Source organism: Hoplias malabaricus, chromosome 1 (assembly GCF_029633855.1).
Source record: "Hoplias malabaricus isolate fHopMal1 chromosome 1, fHopMal1.hap1, whole genome shotgun sequence".
Taxonomy (NCBI): domain Eukaryota; kingdom Metazoa; phylum Chordata; class Actinopteri; order Characiformes; family Erythrinidae; genus Hoplias; species Hoplias malabaricus.
In genome coordinates, this window is record NC_089800.1 from 22466670 (window position 1) to 22487803 (window position 21134).

Genomic DNA, 21134 nt, shown 5'->3' on the forward strand with positions numbered 1-21134 from the left:
CTGACTTGTGGCAGCTTGGGTTTTATTGGTGTATGCTTGTATTTACCAATTAATAATCCTAGTTTACCCTGTGTATTCTTGTGCTCTATTATCATGGTATTGTATCTCAGGCCTCTCGGATGTGTCCTGAGTGTTTGATGTGTTAACAGTGCAGGGGCAGTGTGTGCTGAAAAGGAAAGAAGACTGTCATCAGGCCTGCCACTGATCCTCCTCTTCCTTTCCTTTCATATGCTCTCTCATGCACCCTTCAGATGGAAAAGCTTTTTTGGCACAAAGCACAATGAGAGTAAACATACCTAAACATGAGTAAACATATCTAAACATGAGTAAACATACCTAAACATGAGCCAAGTGCATTACTGACTCCTCCCACCCTCAGGAACAGGGGCTTAACCTCTCTTTAACGTGAAACCCTCGTGGTAACGAATAGTGTGACCCTATTTCTGTTCCTTCTCTCACAGAGATTCTTGTTCCTCCCCTTCCGTTTAGTCCATGTAAGCAAATCACTGTGACTTCAATCTGTGTTGCCATAGCACTTTGAACAACTGCCATGACATCTTTCCTGAACCTGTCCTTTGTCTTTTCCCTCTGACCCAACTCAGCCCTTCGGCCTGAGGCTAGTGGAGCGTGGTGTGATAGATGGAAAACAGACAGATGTTGTGTGTGTGTGTGTGTTTATGTTGGAGGCCTAAGGGGAAGTTGAAGGAGTCCCTACACAGCTTCCAGCTTACAACTCATTACTGGGCAAAAAAGTCCTGTGGAAGATCAGATAGAGATCAATGGACATCAGGAGGTGAAAGCATTCTTTTTACTGGACATGGCTCAGCGTGTCCCACACCCCACTGCCCCACTGCCCACTGCCACCTGCCTGCTGTGTCCAGTGTTTCTCTATTCTATATTCAATGAACATGGGTAGTTTACTCAGGAAAAACATGAGGATTTACAGAAACCAACTTAAGGTAAGGGGTTAGATTAGTTTATTTTGTGCTAGGCCTTAATGTTATTCTCTTTCAGAAAAGTAAGTGTAACCTCTTAAAATTTACAGCTTATATAATTATTCCTGCATTAAAACATATGAAAACGTGGTAATGTCTATGTATTATTCTCTATTAGGAATAGTAGTTAGATTGTAAGTGATTTATTTACAAAGATTCATTTCTTTCAACACACACACACTCATATGCACAAAGACACACAACCTCATCACATGATGCTGCATCTGTCTGTTTTCACTCTGATCTGATTTCCCAAGAGCTTGGGCCTGAAGGTTCTGATCTGACAGAATGGAAAACTCACCGATGGCTATCTGATCCTCTGCAGTTTCACTTTATGTTTGCAATGTAAATCCCATTACCTTGAGTCAGTGGATTTGTTCTATTTTCCAAAGCACATGTGGAAAACATCCATCCATCCATTCATTATCTGTAACTGCTTATCCAATTTAGGGTCACGGGGGGTCCAGAGCCTACCTGGAATCATGGGGCGCAAGGCGGGAATACACCCTGGAGGGGGCGCCAGTCCTTCACAGGGCAACACAGACACACACACACTCACACCTACGGACACTTTCGAGTCGCCAATCCACCTGCAACGTGAGTTTTTGGACTGTGGGAGGAAACCGGAGCACCCGGAGGAAACCCACGCGGACACGGGGAGAACACACCAACTCCTCACAGACAGTCACCTGGAGCTGGAATCGAACCCACAACCTCCAGGTCCCTGGAGCTGTGTGACTGCGACAGTAATTGAGTACTGTAATTCCATACTGTGAAGTACATGATCCTGTAGAATGCTGCCATTCTGAGTGAAATGAAAGCCACAACAAACAAGTACAACTAGGCAAATGTAGTTTTGCTGCACCGCCACAGCATTCATCATACAGCTATGTGAACATGTCACGATGAACGGACCAATAGAAATGCTTTTGAATAAAATCGTCTTACATTGACTTCCATTTAAAGTTAAGAAGGCTTTCACGTCTCCTGTAAAGCTGCTGTTTTGGGAGATACATGTTTTTAACTGGACATTGACGATTAATTCTAGATGCTTCTAAGACTGAGATTTTGTTGATTTAAAGATTCACAATTATTTACTGCAACATTTTACTTAAATATAAAAAATCTTTAGAAGGGAACATGAGTACAATTAAAGTTTTTGGTTATTAATAATAAGTAAAGTATATTGTTGTGTTAATAGATAATATTTGAAATGTATTGGAAATGTACACCATATCTGGGCCTTTAAGTCTTTACAGTCAGGGTTCGTTTAATGGTACACCAGCTTCATAATGAAATGACAGAGCTATTTAAGGTGGAATGGCTTAATTCCACTAGCAAGAACGCTAGTTATCCCGTTTGCCTCTACAGACACAACCCACATAATTATATTCTATATTATAATTGGTGTAACTCTAATTGCAACACTACCACAGGCATATTTTAGAGGACACAATTTATTTGTAGAACTTACTGCGTGACCACATTGGGATGTTCAGGATTTATTGTTGTCTACCCACCAGAAAGAGAAGAAATGTATTTATAAACGATGTACTTTAATGATATAGCATTGTCAAATACCTACTTACCATTTCTTTGCATGCTGTCTTTTGCTTTTCACACACCACCCACCACAAGCATTGCACTTTAAGCCCCCCAAATCCAAAAGTACCCCTGATTAATCCCAGAAGGCTCTTGGTTTAGGCCCCAGATCAGGGTCTAATGTTGCTATGGGATGTCTCAACAAAACATGATTTAATACATGACCTTATTAATAGTTTGGTGTGGTGCTGTCTGGAGTAGAACAGTTCACTGAAGCTCAGGAAACAGACAAATGGCAGGTTGTTCGACAGCCTGGGATTTTTCCTCCTATTCTTGAAATATAAAAGGGATTAACTAAGGTCATGGTCTCTGTCTATATTTGTGAGTGTAAAACAATAGAACATATTGTTTTATCTTGGTCATGATAAATTGACTAGATGTTACATACTCAGACATCATTTGCTGCAGTTTACTGCAGTGCAGCATTTTCACATTATGCAATCAATCATGCTACTGGTAATTATCCAATCTGTCAAAACGTCCTTTATAATGACAGTTTCAAAATGAAATAGAGAAGTCTTTGACACTAGTCCCACCCCCACACACACACTGACACTGAAAGCCGAGTTTTCCATTGGACAGATGAATGACCACGGTGTGAGAAAGAACTTAGGCTTACGTCCCCTTCCCCCAAAGGCCAGAGCAGTGAAAGAGAGCCATACAAAGTGCAAAGCATTTTATTTCCCAGCAGTCACTCGCTTGGGTCCAGAAAGCTCTTTTCAGGCTGTGCTCTTCCAGGCCATTTCTTTCTTTCAGAAAACCTGCTCTTCTTTGTGGTAGTGTTGTTTTCATCTCTCAGGCTCCTCTGGCTCTCTGACCTGAGGTCGGACATCTCAGGGTCAGTCTGAAATGCCAGCACGACTCGGGAATGAAAGCACTATAGAGAGAAACCGCTACACGGCAACACAACCCAATAAAGCAGTCAACAGATAAGAGCAGAGGATTTAGCCCATTGTGTTTCACAACCACACACACTGCAGTCACGAAACGTACAGCAATTCTGTTTGTAGTCTTCATGGAATCTAAAGTTAATTACTGATGTCCTAAATTACACCAGTCTTATTTATAATAGAAATAATACCACCTGCATTTATTACATGAGCAGCTATGCTCCATTTTCATATCACTCAAACCAGAAACAACACTATATTTTTAAATGCCTTTCATGTATTATATGAGGAAATATATGTACAAATATATGTGTTGTCTTTGAACCTGCTGGCTATCGAGGTCTATGTTGTATTTAGGAAAACACATCCATGGAGAGTATTAGGAAACACTGATTAAACAGAGATTAAAGGCCTACTGGCTGAAGTCATGATTCACTGCAGTAAGTTGTTGGCGAATGACTCCTCCATTTTAGTGATGTGCTGATCAGAGGTCGGGTGTTTTCCCTAACAATGACCAAACACACCTTCTCTACCTCTCTATTCTTCATTCTTCTGTGAGGACATGGAAACTACATGTCCTGACATGCCTCTCATGCCTGCCTGTGTGTGTGTGTGTGTGTGTGTGTGTGTTTTTAGGTGTAGAGGTTATTCTAATGAAAAAAGACTAACACAGGACAACCACTGAGGTTTTTTTAAGTTAAACACTGTTTTTTATTTCAGTCTCAGAGAGTTTACAAGCAAACACAGAAGTAAATATCTGTAATATGTAACAGATGTTTTGACACACTGGTTTCGGTGGCTTGGGTAAATGCAGCATGAAGGGACCCAGTTGATGTAAATGACAGCATTAATCTCTGAGATTTATGGCCATAACGTCAAGCTGATTTGTGAGAATTAATTCAGTGTAAAACTAATCACCCACCCAAGGTTAAATCCAACAATAAGTGATGTTGGAAGGTTGATTAACATGTTACATAGCATAAGGCATGACAGCGGTGACCCCTTTGCTCTCTCACACACAAGTAAGCCTTGAGCACCCATGACCCTTTCAAAGGGTCACCATTTGTCCTTTTTGGTAACTACTAACCACCGCGCCTGAGGAACACCCCACAACTGTGACTATCACAGCTTGGCCCTATGCATGAGGGAGTGAAGGGAGTGTTTGCTAGCTGCAATGCACTCTATATTCTAACAGTCTTGTGTGTTACAGTAGCTCATCTATGTGATGACACGGACCTGCATTTAATGAGCCTTCGGCACCTAATAAAACTCTCACTGTCCTTCTCACTGTGCCCCTGTTGGTCAGTACTAATCCCTGCATACAGTGAACGCCTCAAAAGACAAGCCATTTTGAAGATGCTCTAACAAAAACGTTATGAAAATTACAGATTGGTCCTTGTCAAAAGACGCTCAGATTATTTCCCTTGACCATTTTTCCTGCTTCTAAATCATCACCTTAAAGAACTGTCTGTTCAATTGCTGTCTAACATACCACACCCCTTGAATGTGCCTTTGTGATGAGTTAATCAGTGTTATTCAGATATTTGTGGTTTTAATCTTGTGGCTGATTGGTGTATGGTCAAGTGTGTGTGTGTGTGTGTGTGTGTGTCTGCAGAGATTAAAAGTACAGACTCACAGTGCTCCGATTTGTCTCGGATGACTCGTGTATGTTCAAGGTCAACAGCATGTCTGCTTCAATCTAAACAATGGCAGTCTTAAGGTGTCACAGTCTTACACAGCGGCAGGCCTTTGGTCTTCTCTGCTATGGCAAGACATGAACAACATCTCTCTCTCTCTCTCTCTCTCTTTCTCTCTCTCTTTCTGCCCACTTCACTCTTGAGTTTAGACAACCTTAAGAAAACATCCGTGCCCTCACACGACGCTTCCTCCTGCTTTTAATCTCCCAGACAAAAAGAGCTTTTAAAAAAGAGCTGGAGAGGTTTGGAAAGAGGGGGATCTGCCTCTGGAGAACAAAGATAGGGAGGAAACCACAGAGTTGGTGGCAGGGGGGTTCTGTGATTTATCACCTGTTGCCCCTGGGCGGTCCCGCATGATAGCGGCTCTGAAACTGTGTGTGTCTGTTTGTGTGCAGTAGGAGTATGCGTGTGCTGGAGATCATGGGACATTTCTCGCTTTGTATTTGAAAACCACTCATCTCTTATCAGTATTTTGATGAGTTTGTTAAATAGTGACAGTTTTGTGGGGACCCATAAAAGTGCATGACCAGTTAATAGCCTTGTACTGTACTGCCCTGGCTACTGATGTAACAGAGCATAGTGTATTTCCTCTACTCACTGAATAAAGGTTTTCAAATGCTTATTAACTGAGAACTGTAGGAAAACACACCGGCGCTAATCTGTGATGTGTGACGTCTTTCCGTTTAAAAATTGAGGTGTCCTTTACTGAGGCTTTCTGTAAGGAAAAGAGGAAACTTTTAGCCATGGTTTCACTGCCGCTATGTGGTCAGCTGAAGAATTACAGCCTGGTTGATTATCGTGTTTGAGAACATGCTCTAATACATGTCCTGTATTGTTGTTATATGTTGTGATAAGGGTTTGTGTATCAGAATCAGTAAAGCTAAATGTGAATGCTATGGTAAAATTGTAACAGTGCATTGTATTTCATGACAATACAAAAATAACACAAACGCCATTGTACTTTAGGCTGGATAGCATGTAAGTAGCCCATGGGAAGCCAAAGCAAATACTTGTTCCGATGCCCCATTGCTGTTTTGCCTTGGGCCCCCAAATCACAAAGTTTATTCTGAACCCTGAGTAGACTTTTACTGAGTTAAGTTGGGCCTAAACGTCTTACCCCTATCGGGATTATTATCTAAAGTTGTCATGAATTTTCTTGAACTGAGAGCATTTGAGACCAAATAAACCAGGACTGATCCAGGGCTCTAGGTAGAGCTATGGCATCAATTAACTGAGCTACAATGGGCTGACTTCAGATCAGCTTTAAATCTGTAGTGACGCAGACGCCGGCGTGGTTTGGACGTGTTGATTTGTAGGTAGTGATGGAGAGTTTGGTTCATTTCACACTGAACCGATTCTTTCGAACGGTTTGTAATGGCTCAATCGTATGATTCAATGAGTAATTTACCAAAATAATGTGCTACAATGTTGTATTTTAATTTATGATTATTAGATTAACATAATATTTATGGTGCTTTGCAGGGCGTAGATTCTTAAGAGTGACCTGTCTTAGGTCTTGCCCAAGGACCAGTGCTGCAACTTTCTTTCAAAAAGATTTCTGTGGAAAATCAAATTCAGTAGGGTGTTCTTATATCTAAAAGTTTACACACCCCACAGAGAATACACATTTGTATGTATTTAATGTGATTAACTTTATTTGATTTCATCGTGAAAATGAGCAGAACTGATCATGTTCTGCTCCCTGAACATGGTCTGGTCCCCTGAGCAGAACTGTTTAAATATTTCATACAGTAAAGTAAACTGTATCTAAACATTAATATCCGTTTCTTTTGTATTTTCACACATCCTGTGTTCAGTCGATGCTGATGAATCGGTTTGTGCAAAAAGTGTCGGTTCACAATAACAGACATAGGAATCGACTCGCACCTGGAACACAGCGCTGTGGTGGCGGAGGGAGCGGGACTAGCCTTCAGGCTAACGGCACTGCTAACGGAACAGCAACAGCAGTGCTCAGTGTGGAAAGAAAACACACTGAAATATCGACAGAAAGCAGCTGGGCCGAGCTCCTTTAAAAGCGGGGTCGACATGTCAGAGACATACGGTAATGTTACACACTATATACTGTTCTCTGTGGAGCTGAAGCACAGAGCCTGACTGAACGGTTACCGTGTAGCCTGCTAATACTCTTGACACATCCGCCTTGACAGCAGCTCAGATAAGACATGTCTGCCTCCAGGTGTTTATAACAGGAGTAGAGATATGCTTAATGTACTCGGAAAAGTCTGTATCCGATTCCAAATAAAAGTTAGCCACTAACGTTACACTATGTTAAGCTAATATTAACGTTAACACGATCTGATTTCAGATGACAATGTTAGCTAGATATAGTTTGGCTGTTCAATGTAAAGCGGGTGCACTATTATTATTATTATTGTTATTGTTATTATTTCCACCTTCATATTTTCTTTCTGATAGTCTGTATATGGTACAAAATCCGCTGTATCCTTCATTACTTCATAGCTTTCCAGCTCCCCTCAAATACAGCAATGCTAGCTTATTTCAGTTTTCAATTCCACCTTAAATGGCGCTGGTGACCTACAGCATTTAAGGTGGACCGGAAAAGTCTAATATGAACATGGCGAATAAGAAGCTAACTTCAGCCTCGTCAGCTGTACTGGGTAACAGCTGTTAACTCTGTCTGGTCCAGGTTATTAAACCGTACTCTCTACTGTTACCAGTACACCAGTAGTCAAGCTAACACAATTAATATCAGAACAAACTGGCTATACCTGTCGAATATTACTCTACTGTAAACAGTGCACTAGAGTCTGGTTGGGTTAATATTATACTAAATATACTGCAGCACGTACACAGTTCAAAACAAGATCCTTAGCTACTGTCATTCTCTAAAAGCGTTTTTCTGCGGTATATGAATCACACAGCTGATCTCAGCCAGCCACATCCTTAGAGCCTGTTTGTTCCCGCTGTTGTTTGGAGCTGTGTGTCTAGTGTTTAGTCTGTGGTACTGACATGATTTAGATCAACTTTTTGTCTTGGGCTGTAGCAAATGCAGTTTTTACAGTGGTGTAAAGCCACAGTGGTGTACAAATAAATAAAACATTTAGTGTTTATAGCATTGTTATTACTAAATGTCTTATTAATTCAGTTTCGTATCTACATTGCCTAAAGCTCTACAACAGAAATGTACACACTTTATAACGATGTCATTTCTCTCAGTAGAGGAGGGAGTAGTCTTAGTTACACTCGAGTGGGTAAACACGGATGTTTTTTTTTGGGCCTCTTAGTGCAGCTCTGAACTAGAAGTTTAAGGTTATGTGGAGATATCAAAACTGGAATCTTTCCTGTTTTTTCCTTTCCACTTTGTGAACTTGGTAGTTGGAGAATTGTTGAAGATTTAAGCTAAATATTTTCAGGTTTAACACCTTTTTCAGTTCAAAGTTTGCTTTTAAAACTTCCTAAATAAGTAGCCATTAATTTGTGGTGAGTTTTATGGGAATGTAGTGTGTATTTGGATGTTTATTGACATAGCATTAGATAATTTAAATAAATGACCTTTATATTTTGGTGTACATAAGATCACATGACACTTTAAAATCTACAGAGATTCTTTATGTGTTTTCTTGCTTGCCTTGTGTGTAATTTGTTGCATAATGTATTCGCACTGTAGAATGATGAAATATTCATGCTGATATCCGCTTCAGGTTGCAACACCCACCCAATCCCCTTCCTCCCCACTGAAATCCAGCACCTTTCATTATGTGTTTCCACTGATGTGCTTTCTGGCGTATGTCTTTCACGGGCACTGTAAATGTTCTATTGATCTCCACGGGTGGTTTATGTATAGTGTGCAAAGTCTGCTTACTGGGCACTATAACTCAACCTAGTGCTGGGCAATATATTGTGAACACAGTTGGTGTTTTAAGCTTCTGGGAACTGGTTGTCATTTTAGAGATACTAATATATATTTTTTTACATTTTAATGTGCACTTTGTACCTGGTAATGTGTCATATACTTATATGACGTTATTAAACAAAGCTCTTTTGGGATGGATTTAATGTAGGATGCCTATACTCAGGGATGACTGAGTTAACTTTTTATCTAGTTAAATATCAAATGCAGGTACAGTGATATACAGGAGGTCCTCGGTTACGTCAGTGTTCATTGTGCGCGGTGGAAGAATACACGGTTACGTGGTTCGGGACCGAGGAGAATAGGTGTTAGGATAGGATAAGTGCTTACAGTATGTTATTTACGTACAGTATGTACGTATGTTCCGACTTGCACCGAAAATTGGTTTACAACGCAACGTAGGAACGAATCAACGCCGTAAGTCGAGGACCTCCTGTATGAAAAAGTCATAGGATTTTACACCATCCATCACTAAGTTTATCATCTGGAGTTACAGGAGAATCATACTCAGTGGTTGAGCTTATTTTCTTTTTTGTAATGTAGGTTAAGCCATCGTTATTCATTCTTCTAAACTAACTGAACTGTCCATTATGGGTGAGGATCTTTTAATACTCTTCTAGCCTTTTTTACAAACCAAGAAGGCAGTATTTATTCACTGTAAAAAGGATGGATTCATCAAAAGTTTAAAAGTCATTTGTCAGAGCTGCATACCACCTACTACCTCCTGTGTTTGGAGAAAAGCTATAGGAAGGTTTAATAGGGCAGATGCACACACAGTCACTCTGGTACTTTTCTCTTTCTCAGCAGTGAAAGCACGGAAATCCCCTTTGGTTGCACACCAGTTATTCAAATACACAACTGCTTGTTTGAGTTAGCAGAGTGATAAGATCTTTTATTATATATCTTTCAAGAACCTGACTTTTTATACAAGGGAATGGGATTAAATGTGTCAAGGAGGGTTTATAGTGTTCTGTTGTACAACGGTTGTGAGTTACTCAAGCGTACACGTCAGACCAGATAAACTCTGATGTTTGTGTAAATGTTTTCCCCTCCTCCTGAGTTCTGTGTAAAGGATGAGAGTACTCAGCAAATGTTTCCGTTCGTGTCTGTTTTGCAGTAGAATATTTGCACAATGTAAACACAGGTGTAGGAGGGAGATGCTAAGGAAAACGATTGTTAATGAAGCAGGTCATGGCTGCACTAACACCATTTTTATCTTTCCACGAAGGCAAATGTTGGTACAACACATGCACTAGCACAAGAAGAAAACTGGAAAACAGTACATGGGAGTTAATTACGTCTAACCAGGATGTGGATTCATTTGATTGAATGACATAGATACGTAAAGGACTTGTTCCGGAGATTCAACCACAAGCCATTTTCACTAAGTTTACTCACTTATTTACTTAAAAAGACTTATAAACTTGCCACATGATTTGCTACAGATGTAAGGCTTGCGATTGTTGATGTTCTCACTGTGAGAACCCAATCATCGCTCAAACAACTGAGTAAAATATAACATTTGACGTCATGGAGTTATAAGAAAGGTCTTTGGGTTGAAGAAGGTTTATATATTTACTAAAGACAGATGGCTTAGTTTTAAGAAATATATTTAGTTTAACTTGTAGACACACACTCACATTTTCTGTGAACAGAATAGAACCCCATGTATGAATTTGATTTATGTGGCGTAATATATTTTTAAAAAATGGTCTGTCAGTTTTTAAATTACGAGTGGACATTACTGGAGTTTTTAATTAGGTTTGTTTTCCATCCAAAATATTCGCACATGTTTTGTGTATCCAAAAAAAAAAAAAATGAAACTGTTACATTTGTAGTAAAATAAAACTTTAATAAATAAAACCATTTAATGCTATTAATATATATTGAACATATTTAATTTGATATGATTAATATTAATATATCATTTGTTTTGCTGCATCAGTGTGTTTTTGAAATAAATAAAAGTTTTTTTTCAATGTTTTGTTCTTATCGCCAAGAATATCATTGTTGCCAAAAACCCTGAAATATCGTGATATTATTTTACGTATATATCGCCCACCCCTAGCTCCTGTATGGTTTCTGTGGTATAGAGCTTGTTCTTAATGTTTTGCGAGGAAAGTAAAACGATGTGTGGTCTCTAACTTTTGCGCAGTACAATATTCCACACATGCTCTAAAATAAGAAGCTCGGGCGCTGGTGTGAGAACAGAGTGGAGTTTGAAGATGGAAGGTGCATGTGCAGTGTGTATAAACCAGCTGAAACGTCATCACTATAAACCCTTTTCCATTGCCAATTTGCGCAATTTCACTTTAGCAATATCCAAGCGTTAAACTCTTTTTGTGATATTTGTTTTTTTTTTTTTTTTGTATTTTGGCCGTTTTCCATTCAAGTTTCTTCATGCACAGTATCTCAGATGGAAAACCGCCTACTATATTTGAAAAAAAGTATGCCACCCTATTCCTGTTGTAGATATGGTTAGTTCTCCAAGGACACTGACAAACATAACATTGCTTCATTGCAGATAAAGCGTAATTAGTTCCGTTTACTTTAGTTAAGGCTGTGTATGACGCGCTGGTGAACAAATCACACAGAAATTCACTCAAACATTCTCTCACTAATAAACATACTTTAAAATACCTACTAAAATATGAAAAGTTTCAGTTTTAGAGCTTTTATTTCATACTGTTTTCGTTAGAGAATTGTCTATTATACATAATAAAATAACACATGTACGAATCAGTATAATTGTGACCAGAAGCAGCACAGACACTGACTGGACTGAGATGAATCCAGTTTGAACTGTGTCTAAATTTCATGAGTTCGTCTCAACTACAGGTGTTCAAATGGTATAGAGATTTGCTTGTTACTACAGTCACTATTTTCCTCCCTGTGCCATGATCTCTTTTTCAGTTTTGTTCTCTATTTAAACTGATGCTGACTACGTCCACTAGCGTAATTAATCCTGTCTGTGTTCAGAGCCTCATGGTCAAGTGGCAGCTTGACCTACGCAAGAATCCCCCATCCGTCATCGGTAATGTAGAGTCTCAGACAGGTCTGCGTTTTGACTCTGCTTAGCTTTGTGTGTGTTCGGTTTTCCACAAAATCTGCATTTATCCCTTTAGCGTGCTATCAAGATGAAGTCATTTACATCTGTCACTGGTGTGCTCATTGTTTTCCACTGAGGTGGGGTGTGACAATCTGTAAAGATGCTATCTAGGACACTCTCACAGCTGTGCCTGCTGTTTTTCCCTACTTTTGTTATCACTTTTGGTCTGTTTTAGTCATAGTTCCATCTTTCAGTAAAACTGCTAGTTTCATCAGATCAAGCCACTTCCCAAAACCACTCTCTATTCTCTTTTAAACATGACAGTGTAGTGCAGTCAGTCTGTCAAAGTTTTAAAGCTAATTCTAAAAGACACCTAGAACCACCCTTAAAAAATGGTACCAGGTACAGGTACCAACAGGGTTTTTTAAAACGATAACAAAGAGCCATGTTTGGTTTCTGAACGCAGTGGCTCTCAGTTCCGTCCAAGAGTACCACTGACCTCCATGTTGTAGTGTTTACCCTGCTGCCCACCTCACCTCAGAAAAAGCTTTTTAATCAGTTCCTGAATTTCGTCAGACATGTTCATCAGAGAGAACAGAAACACAGACTGTGCACTGCAGCAATGCTTCTGATAAATTATTGAAAACCACTGCTTTAAAAAAAAACTTTTCAGTGGATGGTTCTTGGTAGAAATGCACTTGTATTTTTCTGCCTAGTCTGTTGTATCTCTGGAAATGTTTACATTGCACAGGCATCAGTTTTACTGTCTCTGTACTTGACATTTATAAAGACAGTGACTCAAAGGAAAACTACATTTTTGCTTTCATTTAAAAGCATTTCATGAGTCAAACAATTTTCTGTTCATGCACAGGACAGAACAAAAACAGAAGTAAACTACTTCTTTAAAGAACCACTTCTTTAGAGGACAATGGGATTTGCCACGAAGGCTTTATTCTAAAGAACCCTTTTGGTGCCTTTATTGTGTGGGATAAAGTTACTGAGTAAAATACAGACCTCAACACTGTGGAAAAAGAAATCAAATGCAGTGAATGTCGGATAGAAGGATGATGCTTAGATAATAAACTGGATGGAGGTAGAAGAAAGAGGCTTCTAGCACTTTCTCTCTCAATCTACAATTGGTTTATTGATTTTTTTCTCCCTCTCTCTTTCTCTCTCATGGCTTCAGATTTCCTGTTCAAGTTCCTTGTGATTGGCAGCGCAGGGACTGGAAAATCCTGCCTCCTTCACCAGTTCATCGAGAACAAATGTAAGGGCTTACTAATACTTTCCCGCACTCTCTCACATTCTCACACTCACAAACTCTAATTAAATAATGACCTTTAATGAGAGAAAGGGCTTGTCGGTTAAGCTCCTCGATGGAGCAGTAGTTTCAAATGCGTTTGAAATGTGAATAAGGCTCTTAAAGTGAGATCATCTCAAAGGGCAAATGAAAGCACTGTCAGGAGGCACAGAAAATTATCTGCTGACATGTTCAATGCATAAATGCCAAAACTGATCATGGCGTTCTGTATCCTCCTTTCACCTAAATTAGCATATCGGGCTCTGGAGTTATTTTTAAAGTCGCTCTCTAACGGATCCCATGTAAATAAGAACAAACCACAGCAGCCAAGGGATGTGAAATAATGTGCAAAATGAATGTGTGATGTTTCAGTTAAACAAGACTCCAATCACACTATTGGAGTGGAATTTGGCTCCAGAGTCGTCAACGTTGGTGGCAAAACTGTCAAGCTTCAGATCTGGGACACGGCAGGGCAGGAGCGCTTCAGGTAAAAGCCGGTGATTGGCTGCTAAAGAAGAAGTCATGTCTTAGTACAGTTGGAAGTTGACTTATCTAACCTGTTTGCATTGTGTCGTAGGTCAGTTACTCGCAGCTATTACCGCGGGGCAGCTGGGGCACTTCTAGTATATGACATCACAAGGTAAGTGCGAGCTCTCAGGGGTCACGTCTGTGTTTAGCCTCTGGCTTCCTGAAAGTGAAATGTGTAAAGATTTCAATGCACTAGTGAGCATTTTTCAGATTAGAAATGTCAAAAGCGTTAAGTTGCTCATTACTGCCCCTTTAACACTTGCGCGGTAATCCAGAAATGTTCCGGAGTTTACCCGGAGGAGCTGTATGTGTGAACGCGACCACCCACCACATTCGTCCCTTACTTTATCCTCCTCGAGCCCTAGTAGATGTTCCGGGTAAAGTCAGAGTCAGTGCATGTGAGAACGGTCATTTCCCACTACAAGAGCCGGCAGAAAATCTCCCGCTGTGAGCTGCATGTGTGAATGACTGCTCTGGGACACGACACTCCAGAGTTTCTCTAGGAATTATCCGGAGTGCATGTGTGAAAGGGGCATATGAGACTACAGTGGGAGGAAATATGCATGCACCCACACTCAGACGCCTGTTATTTATTTATTTATAAACATTTATAAATGCTAAGCCTGTGATTTTTGGGCAGTCGTTTAAAACACCCTTTCAGAGAATTGTTCTCTGCTCATATTCAGTCTATTGTGTTATTAGAGCAAAGGTAGTGAAGATGTTTAAACTCACGAAACAAATGAGAAAAAAAAACCTCTAATCAAATCTTGATTGTAGGGGAATGGTTTCCAAAGTGGGGGTCACAGAGATATTACGGGGGTAGTGGGTAGAGTAAGGCCAAAGCATTTTTGCCTTATGTCATATCACTTATAAATGAAATTGAATGTAGTCATATCTACAAAAGGGAACGCTGCTGGAAAAGTTTGTCAAACGTGGCCTTAGAGAATCACAAAAAATTTAAAGCACACCGATGGACCACTAGGTCGTATTTTTTGTCCTTGGCTGTATATGAAAATACCCTTGAATAAGTGAGTGCTGTCGTGCGAAATTGTGGGATACTCGAGACACAATTAAGACAAAGTGTGTAGATCCCCATCCACAGCATTAACACACATCGGGGGGGTGACTGGTGCTTTATTTGATAAGCTCTGTGTTGCCATGGTGCTGTCGTGGTAATAGAGATGGAGGGAAAGGCATGATATAGAGTGACGGGGTTGTAATAAATGTCATCTCCAGGCAAGCAGCAGCCCAGAAAATATCTATTCTATTAGGTAGTGCATTGACTGGGCTGCGTGCTGAAACTCAAAGGAAGGGCGAGGGAGAGCAGGAAGTAGAGTGATGGATTATGAAGAATGTGTGTGAGTTAACAGCTGCAGCATGCACTTCAGGTTTCACACATCAATATATATTCTCTTATTTCTCAGTCCTCACTGTCAACAGGGGCTTATGGTTACTATGGTGAATGGTGACTAAACCAAAGCAAGATTCCCGACAGAGAGATATATGGTGCAAGATATAGTCACATGAATTAGTCACATGTTTCTTAACTGTTTTTATTTTTAAATGCAGATGGGTTAAATCATTTAGTTTAAAGTTTGAATTGATGATGAATAATTTATCTAACACTGAGCACAAATGCTGTATGTTTTAAAGTATCTGTCACCCATTTCCATTAGTATATTTAGCTATTTCAAGTTGACCCCATTATTGGCATAAGCATTGAAATGCATAATCTCCATAATAAAGTGTGACAGTATATTAGTGAGCTTTGGTGCAACTACGTATGAGCCCAAAGCTACCATACCCAATCTCAAGCAACAGCTAGAGGTATATAACGTTCCCAGGCATTGGGTTAACGTGTTTTCTGAAGGCGGGCAGCTTCTGCAGTAAAATTGTTCACACGCCATAATAACACATTTGGAAGAACAGGTGTCTACACATTTTTGGATATATTGTGTTAATTAAATTCTTGCGTGTGTTTGTGATTCTCCCTCAGTCGAGAAACCTACAACGCTCTGACTAACTGGCTTACCGATGCACGAACACTGGCCAGTCCCAACATTGTCATCATCCTGTGTGGGAACAAGAAGGATCTAGATGCAGACCGCGAAGTCACTTTCCTTGAAGCATCTCGCTTTGCTCAAGAGAATGGTAAACACTCAATAACATATTTCAAATCTTGCTCTACCTAAACTTAACTAAATTCACAGGTGCTCCTGGAAAACCTGGTAAAGTTAAATTAGAAAAACTGTATTATTATCAACCCAATATTGGTGTTACAAGTTGAAATGATGTGTGGAACTTCTCTTAATTGTAATCCAGGTGGAGCTAGTCCCAGTGTTTGGTTTTAGCAGTGTTTCGGCATTGGCATCAATGAATTAAATGGAAAATAAATAAATAAATAAATAAATAAGCTCAACATTCCCATCATCAGCTCAACATTCACTAAACTGTGCCTTCCTAGTTATTACACCTTCTTCTGTCATGTCGTTTTCTCCACCTTTCTTTTTCTGCTGTAGAGCTGATGTTTTTGGAGACGAGTGCTTTAACAGGAGAGAATGTGGAAGAGGCCTTTCTGAAATGTGCGCGTACAATTCTTAACAAGATAGAGTCTGGTAAGTGTCTGGTAGAGAACAAACCTACAGTAACTAAAAGAATGTTTCAAAATGAGATAATTTGCTATATTTTCCTATGCTTCTTTATTTAAGTTTGCATTGATCTGTAATAATATGCTGCTGAGGAATGTTTTGTTGTTGTATGTAGGTGAGCTGGATCCTGAACGAATGGGCTCTGGTATCCAGTATGGCGATGCGTCTCTGAGGCAGTTGAGGCAGCCGCGGGGATCTGCTGCACAGACCAAGCAGCAGTGTAATTGCTAGGGGTTGGCCCCGTTCCTTCCCCACTCCCCAACTCTCGACATTATACCTCCCTCGCTTCAGGTTAGCCCACTACCAATACACAGTCCAGTGATTAACTCAGTCTTACTTTGCATATTACCATAGCATACGAGTTACAAAAGCCCTGGAGTCAGTAGGTTAGACAAACTAGGCTTCTTCTATTTCGGCTCATGGCAGAAAAGCCTCCAAAAAAGCAAACCACCAAAGGTTAAAAGTCTTGAAAAGAGATAAGAATATTGCATGTTTCCTGCTCCATTAGTGGGTAATATTGACTTCATTTTTCTGTTTCAGATTATTTAGGTAGGAACCCACTCCAGATTCAAGGGATTTCTAACTGCATTAAAAGTAAACAAAGACAGAAAGTGCTTCAAAATTAAACAACTCGAATTACACAAAAGTTTCTGTGGTAATTCAAACAGTGACTAAAAATGTACAGACAGGTTAAACCACGTACACATCACAGTCATTTTCCTCCTTAAACACGCAGCTTCTAAATGTAAACAAACCAGAGAGAACGGCAGTTCCCCAGAACCATAGACGGTCACTTTAATAATAGTATATAATCATAGAATGATAATTTTTCAGTACTTTCTCCTTTATTTTTGTGTTCTTTTCTCAACTTAGAAGTTGTGTAAATATAGAATATGTAGGTACAATCCACTTATGTGAACTTTCAAAGTCGTTTCTGTTCAGTAGCAAGTTTTAGTGCTTTTAAAAATGATGTTATTCTACAAAATTACAGACAATATGAATAAAATTGGAAACTGCTGAGCTAGTGCTGATTTTAGGCTTCTGCTCACACTGCAATGGTAAAAAAATACTTTAAAAAATTATTTAGAAGCTATGAGAATTACCTTGCATATTTCTCATTTCTTTGAATGAACGTAAACCTCTCTCCCTCTTTCTTTCAGCTCCAGGTGTCTCTGGGTTTGCAGACTATCTCCCCCTCCCCTGTCCCGCTGTGATCCTCCGCACCCAGACACATCTGGATTGATTCTTATGAAGTCCATCTGCAACCTTCGCCCACTGACCATTTGAGCGTGGGTTGTTGGTCTTGAAGAGGTGTCCCTCAGTGTGTGTATGGGGCTGGGAGATGTGGCCAGTACAGGTGACTGACGCGTGTGACAGCAGCCCTTGTGGCCTGGGGGAAGGGTGCTTCAAAGAGATCTTGCAGATTGAACCTTATCCTGTGATTTTTTTTTTTTGATTTTTTTTTTTTTAATGTGTATAAACATAATCACAGACATTCCTACATTGTTTGTGTAAACAGCCATTAAACCAGTCTCAGTGAACTGACTAAACAAATCTGAGAGAAGCAGAGATAATAACATGCTGTGCTTCATATTAAGTCTTAAAACAATTAACATCTATTAGTCAATTATTGCAAATCCCCAGGTTAGAAATAATAAATAATAATTTACGCTGTGGTGTGATATTACCCCTGCTTAATAAACATGCTCAGCAAACTGATAGAGTAGCTGGTTTAAACCAGTCCAATGTAGTTCTGCAATTGGTACAGAGTTCTGAAAGAAATCATAAAATACAGTCAACACTGTTGTGTATTTACAGTAAAATATACAGTAAATACAGTAAATATTAGGCCTTTTGTGAATATATTTCCTGTAAGTTGTTGTTTTGGCTCAGCACCGAGAGAGAAAGCTCCCTAGATTGCACTCTAAAAGCACAAAAAGGGGAGGGCAGATCTTTAAACGGGTGCTGGAGACACCTTTAGTGACATGGTCAGCTTTATCTGGTGCATATCAAATGTTACCTAAACCCTGACATGGTTTTGTTTACAAAGGCTATCTTAACAATGACCCACATGAGCCATCTTCCTCTACCCTTTGTCCATAGGGCACCGGCCCATTTATTGTAATCTGAAGAGTCCCACTTTAAATTTTTTTGACGTGCAACAGAAGAGAATCCTCTCCTCCTGGATACAGAGTGGTTCTTGTTTTATTCTTAGTAGGACATTCCCAAGTCTGTGTAAGTTGTAGTATGGCCCTAAAATATAGGATCCAAATTGACCTTTTCAGGCTTCACCCTCAAATGTGTTCTGTGTGGCAACTGTTTTTAAGCAGGAAAAGCTTTAGTGAATTGCTAAAGCTAATGTGACTGTCTGTGAGGAGCGTGGTGTGTTCTCCCTGTGTCTGCGTGGGTTTCCTCCGGGTGACTGTCTGTGAGGAGTGTGGTGTGTTCTCCCTGTGTCTGCGTGGGTTTCTTCCTGGTGACTGTCTTTGAGGAGCGTGGTGTGTTCTCTCTGTGTCTGTGTGGGTTTCCTCCCATGCTCTAAAAACATACGTTATTGGAGACTCAAAAGTGTCCGTAGGTGTGAGTGTGTGAGTGAATGTGAAGGACTGGCGCCCACTCCAGGGTGTGTTTCCGCCTTGCGCCCAGTGATTCCGGGTAGGCTCTGGACCCACCACCGCCCTGAACTGGATAAGGGTTACAATTTTTGTTGGGGTTTTTTTTTTTTTTTTTTGGATCCTGAAAATAGTTGCTACTCAAGGACACTGCAGAGGATGGATGTTTCACTTCTTTATATTTAATGAGGATGACTCCAATAGTAAAGTGCTGTTGTGCGGTTCTTTGAGAGTGCATGGAAAAATAAGAATCATATTTTCTAGAGTACTGAAAGTGAATATTTGTAGTAAATTGTGTACCCCAGACGTTTTACGAAGCTGAATTGTTTTGCATTGCGTGACAAGCATAGAACCATCGCACAGCCCAGTGACTGGAAACCATCCCCTGAAAGCCACCTGACCAACATCAACAATGAAACTCAGACCTAAAAGGTGTGTTTTTCCTGGGTGTAGTGAACAGCCAGACAGCTTGTTGTGGGTGTGGCTGCACTTGGCTTTTCCAGGTGATGTCCACAGTGTCCTGCCCCCTCCATGTACAACACAGTTGACCCATTTCAGCTTCTGTGTTTTTAAAATTACAGTCTCTGTGATGTGTGGTGGTTCTACCTTTTTGTTTTGTTTTCCTCTGCAAGTGCACTTTTTTTGACTGTTTATATACTGTACCTATAGAATTGTAAAATTTATAGTAATTTAAATATATTCTGTAAGGAAAATTATTCAAGCAGGGATCATTCCTTACTAAAGAACAACTGAGCTGTGTCCGAGTCCATTTCAGTGGTCCAGAAAGAAAGAAGGAATAACTATATGCACTGTATATAGTACATTCATAAGTACTATGTGCAGTGGGCAAGGAGACTGCATTTAAAATATTCTAAGCAGTGTGCATTTAACTGTGTGAAGCCAGGTGTTAATCATATGAAAGTGTTATGTTTTAATTAAGGCGGTGATATTTACCCCAAACTTTTATTGTAATAACGTTTTGCTTTTTATTTTGTTTTTGAAACCACTCAGTTCTACGTGGATGGACTTCTTCTACAGGCCCATATCGCAAGTAAATAGAACTGGTCAACACCGATATAGCACCCATGCCTTCACAAATGAGTTTAAAATGGTCACTAAATCAGTGCCAGGATCTTAAAACGGATTTCTGTCTCAAGGTACATGAAAACACAAACTAAACTGCGGCAACTCCAACTAAAATGTGTTGCATTTTGTAGCTGGTGTTGTTAGCTGTCTGTGTTTACTCCTGAGTTTGAAGAGTTGCCCAAATACTGCAGAAACTCAGTTGTTGCTTAGTAACCTGTGATTTTGTTCATCCATAAACTGTATATCTGAAACATCTATGCTGTAAATAAGATCAAACTTGTCTATTGGATTGTTTTGGGGAGGGTGCTTGTAATTTTAAGGATTATAAGTAAAGTTTGCTTGTTTTTTTAATGTTACAACGTGGCTGTTTTTGTGTCCAGTCTGTTTTATCTTCTACGAAAGGTGAGACGTTATTCTGAGGAAGGTATTATTTCTATAGATTTATTCATTTCAGCACTAATAATGTGTATTGCTAATACAGGTTAAATATCTGGGAGACGTGACATTCAGGAAATGATCAGCTGTATTCCACAAGGCAAGATCTCTCCTTTGCTGGATAACTTAAACCTGAAGTTAAGCTTAACCAAGACAAGAGCAACAAGAAGCACTTTTTGGCAACTCACGTGAAAGGAAATAACAGGTTTAAAATGATGTACATCTACTCGTCTAGGTATTTTCTAATGACCACTGACTGCTGCAACTCCGTTTTACCAGTAGATGGCGGTGGAGTACAGCTGAACTTCACCGTATCTCTGTGTGGGGCCCGTTCTGTATGTAACCAAGGATTTGGTGTCAACTTACTCGAAATTAACAAAACATTTTTTTTATTATTATT

At 39.8% G+C, this 21134-nt stretch overlaps 1 protein-coding gene across 1 annotated transcript; it reads left to right on the forward strand.

Annotated features, from left to right (window-relative positions):
• The first annotated feature begins 7097 nt into the window (after positions 1-7097).
• On the forward strand, positions 7098-20881 carry rab4b (RAB4B, member RAS oncogene family). The gene is made up of 9 exons (XM_066658607.1): positions 7098-7246; positions 13312-13392; positions 13798-13912; positions 14003-14065; positions 15950-16104; positions 16473-16568; positions 16717-16892; positions 17762-20701; positions 20781-20881. The coding sequence occupies exons 1-7, from the start codon at positions 7231-7233 to the stop codon at positions 16830-16832; spliced, it is 642 nt and encodes a 213-aa protein (XP_066514704.1). The 5' UTR covers positions 7098-7230; the 3' UTR covers positions 16833-16892; positions 17762-20701; positions 20781-20881.
• The last annotated feature ends 253 nt before the right edge of the window (positions 20882-21134 follow it).